General features: G+C 39.2%; 1 protein-coding gene across 13 annotated transcripts in view; it reads left to right on the top strand.

Annotated features, from left to right (window-relative positions):
• Positions 1-17,590, top strand: part of LMO7 (LIM domain 7) — a 131,296-nt gene that overhangs the window by 23,428 nt on the left and 90,278 nt on the right. For all 13 annotated transcript variants that reach the window (XM_084201433.1, XM_084201422.1, XM_084201423.1 and 10 more), the window contains exons 2-3: positions 11,408-11,478; positions 15,279-15,348. In XM_084201433.1, coding sequence (XP_084057559.1) covers positions 11,408-11,478; positions 15,279-15,348 — 141 coding nt within the window. The remainder of the gene's footprint in view (positions 1-11,407; positions 11,479-15,278; positions 15,349-17,590) is intronic.

Genomic DNA, 17,590 nt, shown 5'->3' with positions numbered 1-17,590 from the left:
GCACTCTGTCAAACCAGTTTGGCTCCTCAAATAATGAAATAAATAACGCTGCATTTGCAGAGGAGCAGTAAAATGGCTGGAGGAAATGTCATGCTGGAGGTGGTTGAGTAACACCTGGGTCATGTGCAATGCTCACCCTGGATCAGAAGTGCAGTGATGAGTGATGGTGTTAAAGAAGAAAAGGGGATGGGAAGGGGGAAGTGTTAAAAGGGTTTGGGAGAGCAGCGGTGCTTCCCTTCTGGACCTCTGTGCTCTTCACCTTAATTCTTTCATTGTAGTGCAGCAATTATCTCTGTGTGGGGCTTCGTGTGACTGGCATCTGATTGTGTATCTGCTGTCTGTGGTTTTGCAAACCATGCATCAGAGATCCCTGGAGAATAAGAGTTGGCTAGTAATGCTTGGCTTTATAAATCCATCAGCTTCGCCAAAATATTCAGATAGGAAGGACACGTGACAGGGCAGTGTGGTGCTTAAAGAGGGACCTTCACAAGTCATGTTAAATTGTTAAATAGGGTGAAGTCCTGATTTTGAGGTTGTTAGTAGCCTGATCCCTGATTTCTGTTTTTCTGACCTTTGATTTTTTGTGAAGGCAAATATATCTCAAACAGTGAAGGAGTTTGATTTTTTTTTGGGGGGGGGGGGGTGAGAAATGTATCTATAATTATGAATAATGTGTGCTTACTGTTCAGGGTGGCGCTGTGCCTGCTGTGAGATGATGGAAGGGTCTTGAAGGAGGTGTAGCTACAACAGGATCCTCTGAAAAGCTGAAAGCTGTGTGTTCAAGCCCAAGAACATATTCATTTCAGAGTTCTCAAAGTACAAAAACACTCGACCCTCTTGCTATTTGTTCAACAAATATTCCCTTTTATTTAAATGCTCTGAAAGGGCAGCATTCATATTTTGGAACTCTGCAAACACCTAATCAGTGACAAGCGTTGGTCAGCAAAACTTGCTGAGCCTAAACTTCTTTATTCCTTTGCCCAGACTGATACTCTGCCTCATCTAGTTGTTCTGCTGTCATCATTTCAGATGCACGCCATCCTTTTGTGGCTCCCTTGGACTTCAATTTCCTCCACAGCCATTCTTCCTCCTCTGACTGCAATTATTTAATTTCTGTGCCAGAGGCGATTTCTCTCATCTCCTGCCAAGGAGAAGGGCTGCACAGAAGCTCCGAGCCTGTGGTCATGTGTCGTACGGGATGTCTCCCATTAGATGGTGCTGTGCAGTAGTGGCAATGGCCTCTGCTGGGATGCAGGAGCTCACACCTGGAGAGCATCGTCCCCACGAGCCTCGGGAAGGGGAGCGTTTGAAAGTCTTGCTCCTAGAGTAGTAACTTGGTCCATGCACAGTGCTTTCCAAAGAGCCCGATATAATTAGTTGTATGTGTTTATATTCCCTTCAACTCCATGTTTTAAAAGTTTCTAAAAAACAGCTAGGAAAACCCTGAATTTTTTTTTTCTTGGTGTCACTGTTCTATGTAGCTTCTCTCACTGCTTACCTACTGTCTATTATAAAATGTAAATGTAGTTAAAAAAGCCCCCAGCTACCAAACAGGAGCTTTGCAATCTTGCTTTTATTTTTATTTAGACGGGTCAGATCAGTGGAGTTCTTTTAAGCTAACCCATCCCCCTGAGTTATTAAAATTCCAGAGAAGAGTGTAGTATTTCCACATCTGAAGTCAGCAATAATTTCAGTGACTTCCACCTGATTGTTTATTTTGACATAACTGCTGCTAGATAATATTGAAATTTCCAAGCCGCATTGTTTAAGATCTGCAGTTAATGCCAAGTGCCATAGTTGACTGGGAAGTGATGTTGTGACTACTTCTCCAGGGTCTGTACATGCCACTAATTGCCTTTACGGTGTCTTTGACCCTGTTAAATGTTCGTTTCCGCACAATTTCTTTTTTCACTATCCATCTGTTTCCTTGTTAATGAGCTAAGAGAACCTGGTGAAACGGCTTGGGAACAAGTGTGTGTAGTAGGGAGAGATATAACAGTCAGGGGATGTGGGGGCAGGAGGGAAGATGCACAGAGAAGGCTGTTGGTTCCCTGAACCCCATGTGCAAGCAAATGGGGGTAGTGTGAGAGAGAGAGGGGGGGGGGTGTTGGGAGAGAATGCTTTGGGCTGAAGTGGACTCAATGAACATCTCAGTATGTAGGCTGTTTAAAGTACTGCTTACAGTAAAGGCTGAAAAATTTGAAAGGCTTGACAAATCTCTAGTAATAGCAAAAAACTCCTTTCATGCACGAATAACCTTGCTAAACACAAGAAAACAATTGTATCTAAAGGATTTCCCCTTTGTGTGCATTTTCTTTTATCTAATGCCTTTTTTCCTCCTCCTGCTGAATGTCATTTCAAGACCTTGTGGTTAGCTCCCTGGTTTGCTCATGGCACCAGTGCTGGTCTTTGGAGAAGCATGGAGAAGTATTTAAAATATATGAAAAATCAAAGTATTGAATACACCCAGGATCAAGGCAGTAAATTTGTAAGAGATAGCTGTAATCTAGGGCAGAAGCATGCTCTGCTCTTGGCCATTTCATCTGGTATCTCTGTATGTCTCTGCCATTTATATAAATAATCTCAACAGGGACCTACTTGCAGGTAGCGCCAGAGTTTTAGCATGTTTTTCTTAATCAGTGTAAGCAAAGACATTGTTTTCTTTTAGGTCCTTCCTGTAAAAATAGATGCCAGTGGATTGAGAGCCTGTATTGAAATTTGCAGCATAGACTCCAACCTGGAATTATAATAGTAGTAAAACTTAACTTAGAAAATACAAATATCCCAAGGCTTTTTATAGTTTGCATTTATCTTTTGTTCTAAATTAGCAATACCAAATATTTAGAAATTCAATTACAGTGGAATGGAGACATTATTTAAAATACTAAATATAAAATAACAGATTAAAATGTTAGACAAATGTTATTTTATTACATCTACAGCAAAAAAGTCTAAGCTGATATTTGCTTTAGTCCTTTTTTTATATTTGCCTTAGATAAATATGATTTTTTTTATCATAACATTTTATCTGTTAATATTCCAAGTAATACCTCTATTTGCATTGAAGCTTTTAAAGACTTTTTTTTTTTTGTTCCCCTGAAAGAAAACTGCTGCAGTTTTCATAGGCCTTTTTTTCCCCTCCTTTAGCAAAAGAAATTAGAAGAATTTTGCTTTTCGGGCAGAATTTTTTACTATTTCTGTCTGAACTTGAAGTTCTTCATGAAGGCAAGTGACTCCCTGTCCCATTGGTCACATACTGCCTGGCTGCCAGGGCACTGGATCACTGGATCTTTGGGTGTGCCAAGCCTTTCAAGGATCTGCATAAAATCTGAGTGTTGTCCTTTTCTTATCTCCAGCATGCTGTGGCTCCAGCCCTTCTCTGATGCTTGCCCCCCCTGCTTCAGTTGATATGCTTATTTCTGGGGAGGGGGAGAGGTGGGGGGAATGTGTGCAAGGGAGTTACATGGAGATGGGATTGGGTTTCTTTAATATATATTTAGTACTATACTGAAGCACAAATAGCCTGGATGATTGCAGGACACTTTATAAATGCAGATCCTTCACATGGGCATGAAGAAGAGAGTGGGAATAGAGGCTCTGGTGCAGTTTCAGGATAGCAGGAAAATCATGGCTTTCTCCTGTGACTGGACTGCTCAGCCAGCCATACAAAGTCTTGGGCATCTTAAGTCTGGAGGGAATTATTGAGAACATACTGATATTCTGTCCAGGACAGGCTTTTTTTATGGCCCTGGTGGACACTACGCAGGATGTAGCTATGCATGTATTCATTTATCCAGCGGCAACAGCTATGAATGGATTTGTCTCTTGATTGCTTAGCCCCCAGCTTGGAAAGGTATTAACAATTTGAGGTCAGATAAGCACCAGTGCAGTGCTGAATGTGTAGATGTTTCAGAAAAAAAGAATAAGAAATGGTGTATGGAGAGACTGACTTTTACAATGGGCAAGTTCAAAATCTGGCTAGCACGAGAGCATATATATTCTAAAACATGGGCAATTACAGATATCTAAGTAGTGAAACTGCAATTTCTCCTTGTAATTTCTTCTGTTATCTCTGTTGGTGACATTTCTGGAAACCATTCCTTCATAATTCTTGTTCCCAGGGTATGTTGAACTATTTTCTCTGTCAGAAAGAAGCAGTGAAGTCTAGTACACCACTGTTTTACTGTGAATTAATTGAAAAATACAACTTTCAATAAAGCTGGTTTTTACATACTTATGGAATACAGTGCTTGCTTTTTGCTTATTTCAAGGGTGAACAGAATGTTTAGATGTCTTTTTCTTCATGAATGTTTTGTCCTTTTCTCTATTTACTAAGGAACATTTATGGTTTAGGGGCCCAATACCACCATTCTTTCACCACAAACTACTAAATTAGTAGGGAGCTCAACTGGAAAATTTTAAAATGCTAATGTTAGTATTCTGTTGCTTTGGGAAGGTGAATAAATGCCCACTTTTATTTAACTGGAAGTAATTGTAAATACATATGAGAAACTGAATGTGTGGTTAAAGTTGAAATCAGCATGCATCACTTAAGCTGGCAGCTTTAAAGCTTGTGTGCATTCAAATGGTGTTTGCAGAATTAATAGTTTCCCAAGAAATCAGATGTAGCTATGTAATTAAAAATAAAATGTCAGTGATTTCTGTTTTTCAGAGATGTCTAGTCATTCAGATTTCACTTTGCATTGGCAAGCTTTGTGTTACTGGAACACCTACCTCCATCTAGCTGATGCTGCCCATATCTGCACAGTAATGCTTTCTTGTCACACAAAGTAATGCATGATGGTTTTCCTAGCTTGACACCTGTCAGTACAGCCATCAGGATAAACAACAGTAGGCTTATTCATCTTGTTTTCCTTTATGGGATCGTCTTGTTTGTGGGGGAAAAGCTTGACTGAATTGATTGATCCCAAATGTTTATCCCTGCTCTCCCTTCTGCATTGTTTCACCAAGCCAGCCACTCTGTGAGCCATTGGAAGGAAAATTCTCCTTTCAGCCTTCAGACTGTGTTTCTACATGTGGTTTGACAGAAAAGCTGAAACGGGCAGAGGATAAGCATCTGATGAGCAGAGATCTGTACTTTTCACACCTACTACGCCAGTAATGTTTTCCCTTCTTGCTCACCCCTTACTGTTTTTCTTCATCTTTTGTAAGAATGTAGCCGTGTGTTATTTCAGGAGTCTTGGTATGTTTGTCCAGAAGGCATGCCACAATAGGACCCCATCATTATGTTGATGATAGAAAATAACAGTTAAGACTTTTTTTTCAATAATGAACCATTTCCTTTTATAAATATCTGTTCTGGTTTGCTATCAAAGGCAGTTTGGACTGAAGACTGAAAACTCTCTACATTCTCTGAAATGTAATGATGCCTGGGGATTTGGGGTGTGGGGTTAAACAGAGGAGTACAGTCTTGCATTGAGCCATAGAGAGTGAATTATTCCAACTGAAAAACATTACTGCTGTGGAGATAAAGAGGAACATTCACAGGGTCCAGCATAAGTGATCAAGTGATACTCATCTCCTTCCCCCTTCTTACTTTTTCTGTTCAGTTAGATTATACAACGCATTTATTTGTAGATGTTTTTCTTAGTCCAGCCATCCCAGTTCTTCTCCTTAGGGGCAGCATGCCTGTCATGGATTTTTGCTGTGAGCTGTGGGGATTTGAGATTAAGAGCTTTTTTTGTAGAAACCTAGGTCTTGCTCTTGGCTCTTGTGCCGGTTAGATTGGGCAGTGTCATCCTTTCATTGCTGGAGAGCTGACTGGGAGAGCCTCTGTGGATACCAGCTTCTTGAGCACTTGTTGACTGACCCCTCAGGAGTATGTTGGACTGTGAATTAAATTGTTGACCAGGAGGGAAGATAGCAGCATTTTTCCCACAATAGCAGCATTTTTTTTTCCACAGTGACCTTGCCTGCTTTGGGCCTGGTATCCCTGCTGCTACCAGAAATGAAATGCCAGTAGTATTTTCCTGTGGATGGGAGCTGTGAATGCCCATTCTTTCTGTACATTTTCTTGGGCTCAAAATTCAGGGAGACAGATCCTGCTGACCTCAAAAATGAGCTGCTGTTTTCTACTCCTTGACCTTGAGAAATCTAGTCATCACTATGGTTGGGCTGATTACTGCAACGTCAAAAGTTTTCTACCCAAATGGCTGATTTTTCAACTTGTGTTCAAGACTGTGTACAGCAACCCTCTAAATATGGGTTACCTACCATCCTATGCCCTTTGGGAGGGATTTGGATAAAGAAAATTACTACAGGAGAAAATTGAGGCAATGTTATGGTTTTTTGTTTTTTTTTTTGTTTTGTTTTGGGTTTTTTTGTTGTTTTTTATTAAAGATAGAGGAAATTAAAAAATTGGGAGAAGAAGACTGTATAGGAAGACTGCAAATGCCAGGCAGCACAAGCTATTTACTTGAAAGCATAATGACAGCATTTTCTGGTAGCTACCACATAAGCTGTTCAAACACAAGCTCATGTACTGCATGGCATTTAAATGGAACTGCAAATAGCCATGAAAAGGGGAGGGAGGACGTTGGGTAGTGCATCTGAATGTAGGAGAGGGAAAAAATCCTTACTGCCTTTTTGTATTTCTTTTTTTAATGTTGCTCTTCTTTCGAGGTGGACCAGAAAAATCTGTTGAGCTGAGGTGTACCATGTTTTGACAATTGGATATAAAATGCAGTGGACTCAAAATACTACTTGAAAACATGTTGTGAATCTACTTCCAGACCTGGTCACACTGTACAGATGCCAGCACACTGGGAGTTGTCTGCATGCTTGCTTGTTGGCTGGGGTGTAGCCAATGTATCTCCTTATGCATCTTGCAGGAGCAGTACCATTCTGCACTTCATGAAGGCAGTGATAGCCAAAGGAGTTCTGTAAATGGAGGAATGCAATGCTGGGGTGGTTTAAAGACAGAGCCATTTGCCATGTAGTCTGATCCAGATTTGTGCTAATGGATAGAGAGAAGAAAGGCCATTGGAAAGGTAGGAATTCAGACATTCATATGTCCATGGGGTGATCTGCTCAGGCAAGCATTGTGACAGGAACTGGCAGGTGTAGCCAAAATTCTGTACTGGGGATGGCACCATTGCATCACTGTTGCATCACTGTCCCAGTTCCCTGCAGAAGACAGCCGGTCTTCTCTTCAGCATGCAAAATTTGTCTTTTCTTGCTGCAGACCATGCTGGGGACCTGAAATTGATAAATCAGTGTTGATCTGTTTAATTGCCCTCTGAGTAATTTTTTGCCCCATGAGATCCTTCAGGCAGTTGCTATCCTCTGTGGTTCAGTGTCTTGCATCTTCCTTCCATCCCTAACCTACATGCTTGTATCAGGGATACAAGCTGATGCAAGCAGCATTTCTCTCAAGCTGAGGCACAGGGACCTTCATGGTTTGAGGTGCTGTAGTCTAAAGGCAGGGTGGCAGAGGAGCTCTGAATGAGATGGAGAGAGCAGGCTGGATGGCAAGTACCTGTGCCAAGGCATCGCTGAGATTGCAGGCTGGGCGTGGTGCAGCACTGCCTCCTCGTCTCTGGGCAGCTAACGCTGTTGTGATGGAGAACTGGTCAGCCAGCATGCCTGGGTATGTGGTAGGATTCTTGCATTGGTTGGGGAGAGGCTAGCTTGGCTGTTTCCATCACAGCAAAGTTAAATTAAGAAACCTACCAGTCCCTTTGCTTTGAGTTTCATGTGGTGGTAAACATCAACTGGCCTGTGGTAGAGCTGCCTTTTTGCTAGAGCCATTCAAACCTGTGTAAACCATGGAAACAACTTGATATGAACTCCCTTAGTAATTTTTTTTAAATATTAACACTGAAAGAATCTTTCAACTTCAGATAGATTGTAAGGCAAAGGAGCCCTGCCTTATGATCAGCTATATTTGGCCTACAGTATAGCAAGCCAAAGAAATGTACTCAATGATTATTTTGGTACTTGGGCATATAATCAGCATATTCTGTGCTATGTGCTTTTTGTTCAGTTCATGATGATTTTGATGTCATGCCATGCTCAGAATGGTTGATCGTTGGTTATTTCTTCTTGATTTGTCTCCTGCTACAGAAATCCCAACAAATCTGAACATAAACTAGCCCTCTGTGTGTAAGAGTTTTTAAAATGTCTAAATTTAAATAGAGACTTGACATGCATACTCTTTGAAGAAAATTGGTTGGACCTGGCAATTGCAAATTACTTAAGTATTAGGGGACACTGTCTTTGAAAAACAACATTAAACTGTTTTATAGCAGCAAATAAATTTGATTTTATTATATAGCCTTTAATTATGTCATTGCTCTCATTCTATCAAAAAAGCAGTGATAGAAGCAGAATATATTCAGCTGAATGGAGGAGAGAAAAGAGACATATAATTTGGAAGGGGATGTTGTTCAAAAATGGGTAGAAATCACTCTTGTAAGGTTTTTTCTTTATTGTTTGGTGGCTCACATGGCTAAGTGGTTGAAAAATTGTTCAAAATCAATTATGCCTATTACATAAGAGTACCACACCCAGTATAAGCAGTTTTAATGAACAAACAGTGACTCAGACATCATAGACATAGTTTGAAGATGTAATATCTTAGGGTGGGATTCACTTTGTCTTACTTAGGTTCTTCCAGGGAACTCTGAGGCAGTCTGTGTCTTTGCATTTTTTTTAATGATACCTGTTTCCTGGTAGACTGTCATAGTTACAGCTGAGCTTGAAACTCTGCACTGGGTATAAGCCAGGTGAAAGTCCATAATGAGAAAAGTCCTCTGTCTCTGTACAAAAACAGATTTAAAAATGGAGCACTTACTTATGTGACATCAACAAATTCAAGTTGTTGTGCAACTTGGAAAATGTTTTGGTTTCATGCACCAGTGTTAAATTGTTCTTTGAGAATACCTCCTAATTACTTAATTATTAGTTATCCTTTGAAAGTCAATATTAATGAAACCTAACTTGGCAGAACCAATGTTTTTATTGTAATATCAACAAGCCACGTAGTTGTCAAAATCAGTGGGTCACAAGATCAGTCTGACAGTTCCATCCTGTGTAGCAAATCAGAGTTGATTGCTGCAGCAGCTGCACAAATAGCTTAGTCAAAATGCTTCCAGTGTAATGTTTTCTAATGTAGTTTTAAGAGGTCTGCAAGTCTAATAGGGGCATTTACAGCCTTGTACTCAAATTGGACTCTTGCTGTTCAAGGAAACAGGATTATGAATTGCAGTGTGGCATTCTTGTGTTCTGTAGGGGCTACTCTGAAGTGTAATTTGTCTCCAGTTCTTCAGTGGCACATGTTCCTTGTCTTCCTCTGAATGATCTTTGAGGAGTTTGGGCCTTAGCTACATACTCAATTCTAGGACCCCTTTTCTTTAAAAAAAAAAAAAAAGGACTTCACTGTGAAGGTTGATTGTGGGTTTAGAAGACATTGCAGGCTTGGGAAGGGCCCAACTCTTGTTGAGGGGAGCACCTTGTCATCTGTTGCATGCATACTTGCCAGTAAACTCTCTATAAACACAAACATTTTGACTGTGTAGTCCTGTAGATGTCAGGAACTCCACAATAAGAACAACTTAAGGATTCTTAAGAATTGATTGTGGTTTGAAACAGAGCTGTAAAGCTAGACTCCAGATCTACAGCCCTTATTACAGTACAGTTCTAATGTATGACATGCAAATGTAAAATTTCTAACTTGCAGAATGAAGGACCTAATTTTAATCTAAGTAATCCTATTCCTCATATTCCCTATAAACTAGGGAACATAAATATTTATTCCTAAAGTTTCCATGCTGTTATGTTACATTGGCTAGCTTCCTCAAAATCATTATCGCTAAATATATAGGGTTGGAAACAAAATATCATGCCATATATGAGAAAAGGGTAGTTTTCAGATTGTGTTTTTAAGTGATTATTGACAATTCTGTTTCTAAGATGCAACTTCTAGTTTTCTGTAGGAACAGACTGTTGTTATATGAATATTGTATAATGTGTAATTCTCCTAGGGGAATCATTATCTTCCTTTCTTTCCCTGAATTTTGATTTTTTTCTTATCTTGAGTTGATGTGCCATCATTCATTTTCTGTCACTATCTGTTACATTTAAGGAAAAAACCTTAAACACAAAAGAAGATTTTTGTAATACCTAATTTTCTTCTCAATAGGAAGATTGAACTTTTAGCATTTGAATGAAAAGAAAACCTATGTTAAAGCTAATTACTTAAATTGTAGGATTTCTGGTGTTAGTGTGCATCCCTCTTGGAATTAAAAAAAACAATAATGTAATAATTTTACAGATCCTAAAAGAGCTTCATCCTGTCCTTTGCTCTTTTTACCAAGCAAAGCTCATTCTTTTCAGTGCTAATTTCCTTACTTACTGTGATAACCAGTAGCTTTGCTCTGGATGCATGCACATCCACAGCACTTTAAACTGTGTGCCTGAACTCCTGCACAGGATTGAGGATGGTCAGGATCCCCAGAGGCTGCTCATAATTAGCTGGTGGCTGAACAAGGTGACATCTAAGGTCAAATAAATACAGTTCCTAGTATTTGATTTCTGCTCCCAGCTGGCCTAAAACCTCTCTTTTGGACTGATGGCAGAATTGTATAAAAGTCTTTTTTTGACTTGCATGTGGGATACTAATCTGGTGTTTGGAAGAAATCTGCCAAATTTGGTCCCTGCAGGGAACGTAGGTACGGGGAGGGGGAGTCTAGTAGGGGCTCCAAGTGAGTATAGGTTTGAGCAAATGCTTTGTTTTTTGGGATTTTGGGGTATTTTTTTGAAAACTACTGCAAACTTGTAGTCAATTCTTTTGTTTTTGGGTATCTTAAGTCCTTTATAAGACCTTGTTCTTGTTTACTGCTTTTCCACTCTGACTATACGAACGAGTCCCATTAGTTACTCCTGCCACTTGCCAAGGAATGGGAATTGATGTGCACGTGGTAATGCAGACTTGGAGTGGTTCTTTAGTCACACTGCCTTAGGTGCAAGTGGCACAAAAAAACCCCACTATTAAAATAGTTTGTGCTAGATATCATGGGTATACACGCTGTAACATGAAGTAGGAGATAAAAGACTTTCCTTCTCTTTTGCATTTCCGTTTGAAATTTCTTTTACGCTCTTCAATGTGACTGGTATTGCTTCAGAAAATAAGTATTCCCATAGAATTTAGCTGAAGATTGACTTACTCTAGAGGAAACTATTTTAAGATGTTGGATCTGACTTCTTTTGAGGCATAAAGAACTGGCTTTTATGTACTTGCTTCTTTGAAATTAATGTAAGAAAATAATAGTATAAACTAAGTGTTAAATCAGGGATTGTTTGCGTGTTTTTAACTGCTACTAAGATTTTCTTGCTAGTGCTGATTTTGCCTGTGTGTCCAATTAACTCTCAACTCTTATTCTTATAGGCAGTGACCAGGCAAAGCTTTGGAACTGAAGACTTTCGAGCAGCTCTAGAAAATGGAGTCCTGTTGTGCGAGTGAGTATTGGCTTACCTATATAACAACCCTTCAGGTTAACATCAGCTGGCCTCTGTCCTTCCTGGCCTCTGAATTTTTATTTTTATTTTTTCGAAGTACCAAAAGTATTTTGTAGTAAATAATTTAATATTTTGCAATACCTGTTGTTTGTCATGGGAAGTAAAATCAGCTTTTGGACATACTCTTTCCATATCCATATGTTCTTTGTGTTGTCCCACAAACTTCTTTGTGTGATACTGAGAGGATCATGCTGTTGTTGATTGATGATATTGGTTTGGGTTATAATGCCCAGAGTATCTCTGGGCTTTCTCTTCATCTTCTGCAAGGTGGTGGCTGTGGCTGGGATCAAAGCACTCTGTCACCCCTATACCCACTGCTGTTGTTTGGGTTTAGATTTCTGTCCTCCATCCCCTGCCCTTTAGTGTTGATTTTATACATCCTGAAACTGCCTATTCCTATCACAGAACTTTACACTCAGCTTGTTTTGGAGCACGTTCTGTAGGAAGCTTCCTCGTGCTTATATATTGTAGGCTTGGCAATGATGGGACTTGCCTGGTTTTGTTGTTAGACTGAGTCAGAGGTGTAAAATGTCCACTCAACAGGTCTCATCCACATATCTGTAATTGGCTTGGTACTTACTGGAACAGGTTTCCAAGACTGGAAATGGTGCTTATCCCTTAGTATTTTAAGGAACAGCAGTTTTAAGTGTCATTAGAACACCAGTGCAAGAGAAATCTCATTAGAGACCTACCTGGGGTGTTAAAAACAACAACAACAAAAACAAACAAACAAACCTTAAAAAAACCCAAACCCACAAAACTCAGAACCGCTCTAAAATCAGTTCAGCAAAACTAACTCTCAGAAAATATTTGTGCAAGTTCAGTTCTCTGAGCTTCTTTTCCTATACATAATTTTTTCCTTCTGTGAATATTGCCATGTTTTCTGTCCTTGACTTTATTTTGTTTTGGATCTTTTGCCTTTGCCTTTGGACCTTTGCAAGTCTTATCTTGCTAGATGCTTCTAAAGTTATCTGTGATATGGGGTGTTAATTTTCAATAATATTGTAGAGCTGGATGCTTTATTTTCATTACTTATGTAATTAAATGTTAATGAGTGTGAATGTGGTAATAAAAATAGTTTGTCCTTTTAATGAGTAAGTATATGTTTAGTGGGATGTGTATATTGTATTCAGATTTTTAAGAATTGGCCATTAACTGATACATACTAATCTTCTGATATCTTCATTGTTGATGACACTTACTTGGCAATAGAATGAGAATCCCTCTGCAAAATGCAAGTCAGTTAATTTTATCTGTAATTAATAATATTGCAAAAAAATCCATCATGCAATTTCTTCAGTGTCTTGGTTTGAAAAGACAGGTGTCCGCTAAGGAAGGCAGGAGCCTCTCTTGAAATGGAAAATGTAAACCCCCCTCCCTCTGAATCATTATAATTTTGAAATTAAGGGGCTCTCAGGCAAAGATATGAGGGCAGGAATAAATGTTTTTTATTAGGAGAAAAAAATGCAGTAATACAAAACAACACTGACAGAGTCAGAATACAATCTGACAGCCTGTGGGTCAGGCTGTTGGTAGCAGTCCCATTAAATGGTGGCTGCAGTCCTCCTGCAGTGACAGGTGTGGTTCTGTTGAAGCAGTGGTCCTGTAGAAGGGTGTAGTTTTCCTCTGAATGTCCAGTGGTGGTGTTGATGGGCCTGGTCTTTCTCTGGGAATCGTGTGGGAAAAGGCTGTCTTGTTGTTCCAAATCTCAGATTATATCCAGGTGGGAATGCTTGGCTCCTCCCCCTGGGTGGAGCATCTCACGATGGGGTGATGTAATTTTATCAGTGAGACTCAATGGCCCATTAACAGAAGATATTTCCCAGAGGGAGGACAGGTTGTGGAAGAGATGAAGAAACTGCCCCACCTGGTTTTAACAGGTGGCAAAAGAACACACGCAGCCAGCCACATCTTGCATTGCAACCTAAGACATTCTAGTGAGCAGCTTGCCTTAGGAGGCATGCAACTTTCTTTAAAGCAAAAGATGCCTTATTATGTTGTACTAAAATAGCTGTTCTCCTGTGTCTTAATTTTAAATCTGACATACTTGAAGTCCAAGGAGGAGTGATTTTCACTTGAAGTCCAAGGAGGAGTGAAATTCTGTGGAAATAGGAAAGAGCAGATGGCAAAAATTTTCACATGTCCAATTTTTGCCAACGACAATATAGTTCAAGATCTCAAATAATTGGGACAAACTAGAAATTAGATTGTCCATTTCCTTGGTTCACCTGTGGCATGGCTAATTTAAGTGGATATATTATCTCTGTAGATTGTAGATCTGACTTAAACCATAGCAGGTAAGACCTCTACCACATATTCCTATAGCATCCAGTCAGTTTGTCCTACTCAAAGACTAAGTGCACACGTTGGCTGAGTGATCAATAATTGACAAAATAAAGCCTTTTGCATTTTGCCAATTCTACTGTGCACACACAAGAGAAAGACATTTACTGAATTTTTTCTGGGCACATGCTACTTCATGTTCTTCAGTAGAATAAGTCAAAAATTGTGCATTTGGAAGATTTAAAAATTAAAAAAGGGGAGGAATTCGATCTTTTTTTTTTTTATTCCACCTCAACAGATCACTTTTTTTTTGTGTTGGAAAAGTAATCAAATGTGTCTTATTTGCCAAATAACTCAGTGTTATTGAAAAATCTCAGGACCTGCAGTCCTTTTTTTTTTTTTTTTCTGCAGGTATTTAGAAATGTATCCTTCATTCCAGTATATAGGGGTCAACTGTTCTTTGTGTTTATTTCCCAAATACATTTTCTGCTTAAGCAAAAGACTATTTTCCCCCACACAGAGGTTTAAACTCCAGGTCTTGTCTCTGCACTGGTGTGGGTAGATCACAAACCCTTGCTGATGCTTTGTGTGGGGTGAAGGGTCTGGCCAGAGAAGCAGCAACAAGAAAGTGATAGCAAGTAAAAAAATTCTCAAAGGTGTAGAGGCAGATGAAGTCTGCAGGGCTCCTGGGGTCCCTGTTCTCCACTGACCCTGTGGTCCAGTGTGTAAGTTGGTGATTCACAATATTTCACTAGCTCCATGATTGAAAACCTGGGTATAGACTTGCAAGGAATCCTGTGCCTCCTCTTTACTGCAGGATAAGGGATGCATTTGGGCATATGTATTCCATAGTGATGTGTCAGTCTGTCCTATCTTCTCAGCTTAATTATGAATTTTATGTGAAGAGTGAAATCAGGTACAATCTCTTCTGACTGAGATGGAAAATGGCTTGTGCATGTAAATAATGTGTGCCAAAAATGATTGCTGCACACAGCATACTGGACTTGGAAGCATTGTGAGAACTGAGTTTATTTCTCACCCTTTCAGGAATATTAGTGCTATCACACTGAACTCTGAAAATCAATATTCTGGTACATTTTTGACATTTGCTCAGAACCTTTATGAGAAGAAAAGCTATAAATAGGAAATCTGAATCCAATTAACATCACCACCCTTGTAGTAGAAACACAGATTCTTTTCTGCCCACGGCTCCTCAGGCATTTTCTTTTCTTTCTCGCTTTGCTGTTCCCAGAAACCTCTTTGTGTGTGACTTGTTTCATTTTTGCTTCTACAATCTGTTCTTGCTTGTCACTTCTTGGGAGTGTTAATAGATTCAGCTCAAACTCATTCAAATCATGTTACTTAGGACCACATGCAAAGTATTTCTTAATAAGCATTGATGCTCATGCTTAGTACAGTAAAATATTTAACAGAAAATCATATAACTTTTTTTTTAGTTTGATTAACAAGATCAAACCTGGCATCATTAAGAAGATCAATCGTCTGCCAACTCCAATAGCTGGCTTGGTAAGTAATGGCATTGAATCTAATATCTGGTGTATGAAACAAGTGATTTTTATTTTTAAAGAATTTTCAAAATTTTAGCTCAATTTTCATTTTTTGTTTAAAATTGTACCATTTCTTTGTTATCTTAGACCACAAAGGATACCTAATCTGTCATTTGGATCTGTAACTTCAGTCATCCTCTCACTCCATCAAGCTTCATCATTCCCAGATTTATCAAGCACTGGCCTCTGTGCACAAACCTCTGTGGCATTACTTGTCTCTATTTAAGCACCATCCTATCTTAGCATTTAGAAGCCACTTCCGATATCCCTTTCTTAGGGAATGGGCAGAGTAGGAAATGTTCTGTGTGGATATAGTATTTTTAGAACCTGTTTCACTCCACCCACAACAAAGCTTCAGTTGCATTAGAATAACTCTGATGATGCAAAGATCTCTCTGCAGGCTTCAGTGAGGGATTTGCCAATGTTTTGGCTGTAAATCACATTGCTGGGGGTAGAGGTGGGAGATGTATGTCATAATTTTTACAGGAAATGTAAAAGATTTTCTGTGTGCAGATTGGAAAATTTGCTGCCCAGAGACTAGAATAAGTTTTGTAGCCATTTAGCATCAGAAACCCTTCTGTGGGCTAACCAGCTCAAAGAATTCCTTCTTCATCACTTTCTTCACTACAACAACCTTGTTGGCTGTTCATGCCACTTAGGGTGTCAAGGCTATTTAGTCCTGTCACAAATGCCATTGGTCTCATATTAAAAGATCCAGAGTGGACAGGGACATATGCATGATTCCTGTGACAAGTGAAGATCCCACCCTATGACAAACATGCAAGCTCAACATCAGGGAAAATGACCTGGTTTCTTAGTAGGAGTAAAATGCAAAACTTCTCTAGATATTTTTATTTATATGTTTTAATGGGATAAACCAACAAAACATTGGCTTTTGCTGGTGACCCATGCAGCTCATTAGAGAATAAGAGTAGTTATTGGCTGGAGGTCATAAGATTAGGTTAAATTGCCATAAGTTATTGCATAAGCTGAGAATGTGCATTTCCACATCAAATGAATGTAGAAAGTATTAATTGCCTTTGTCCCAGACGAGCTCAGGTATTTAGGCTTGCGAATAAGACTGCTGCACATTCTTTTCCTGTGAGGCGTACAAAAAAGAAATCAAATGAAACCAAAATAATTCTGGGGAGGACAGCACAGTTATTTGATCAGTGGTTTGATTGTCTATGTGGCCTCTGAAGTAGCCATTAGATTCAAACCAGAAAACCATAAGCTAGATTTCATTTTTGTGGTTATTTAAGTGTTGTCTTGAATCCTAACTGCAGGCACTATTGTTTTTATATGCATTTTTTATTTCCAGATGTAAAAATGCAGAGTATTCATTTGGTGTGTAATTTATATCTTACTGGTAGTGTATTACAGTTTTTTGAAGTTGTTTCTAGTTCCTACAAGTCTTCAAAAACAAAGGAAAGAGGAGGAAAGGCGAATGATTCTTGTAAATTGAGCTCCCCCAGTGTTATTGTTAAAACACAACTTAAGGGTAGTAATTGAGAGAGCTGATGTTTTGTGTTAACCTGTGGAAAAGGTTTTACATAAACACTTCAGTTTCTGTAGACAACAGTTATGAAGACCATATTGGGATGGTTTCAGAAGATGGTGCTTATGGTGATACTGGAAGAAGACTGGTTTTTACACACTTGAGAGGAACCTTCTCAGTTATACCAGCTTTGAAGAGCCCAGGTTGCATCCCAGCATGTAGAACTCAAACTAAAAATTATGGGGATTTGCATTTGTAAGAAAGCAGGCATTGATACCTGACAGGCTCAGGATACTGTGGTTGAAAGATAGGTTTTAGAGATGGAAAAAAACTTACTTGGAAATTCAATGGTAGGCTTGCTTGAGATGTTCTGGAAACATTTTCATTGCTTGTAGGTTGCTTCTCCCACAAATTTGCTTCTAGTATTTTCTGTGGCTTCATAAATGTTACATATATTTCTGTGGCTCTCACTTCTGCTGTCTTCAATGCCTTTGAGTCTCACACTAATTGCTCCCTAGAAAGCTTTCATGAGATCTAGAAATCACTGTTGGAAGGGGTGAATTTGTTTCTCATTTTTCTCTTTTTCTGTCTTTTTTTTTTTTTAATCCAGATGAAAATTTTAATATTGAGAGATGGCAGGGGTTTTTTTTCTAAAATAAAAAGGGATCTGATCATGTTCTTTCTACAGCTTCTTCATGCCCCT

The sequence above is a fragment of the Fringilla coelebs genome (genome assembly GCF_963513975.1).
Source record: "Fringilla coelebs genome assembly, chromosome: 2".
NCBI lineage: Eukaryota > Metazoa > Chordata > Aves > Passeriformes > Fringillidae > Fringilla > Fringilla coelebs.
Note: the sequence above shows the minus strand (reverse complement) of the source record. Positions and strands in the feature narration are given on the sequence as shown.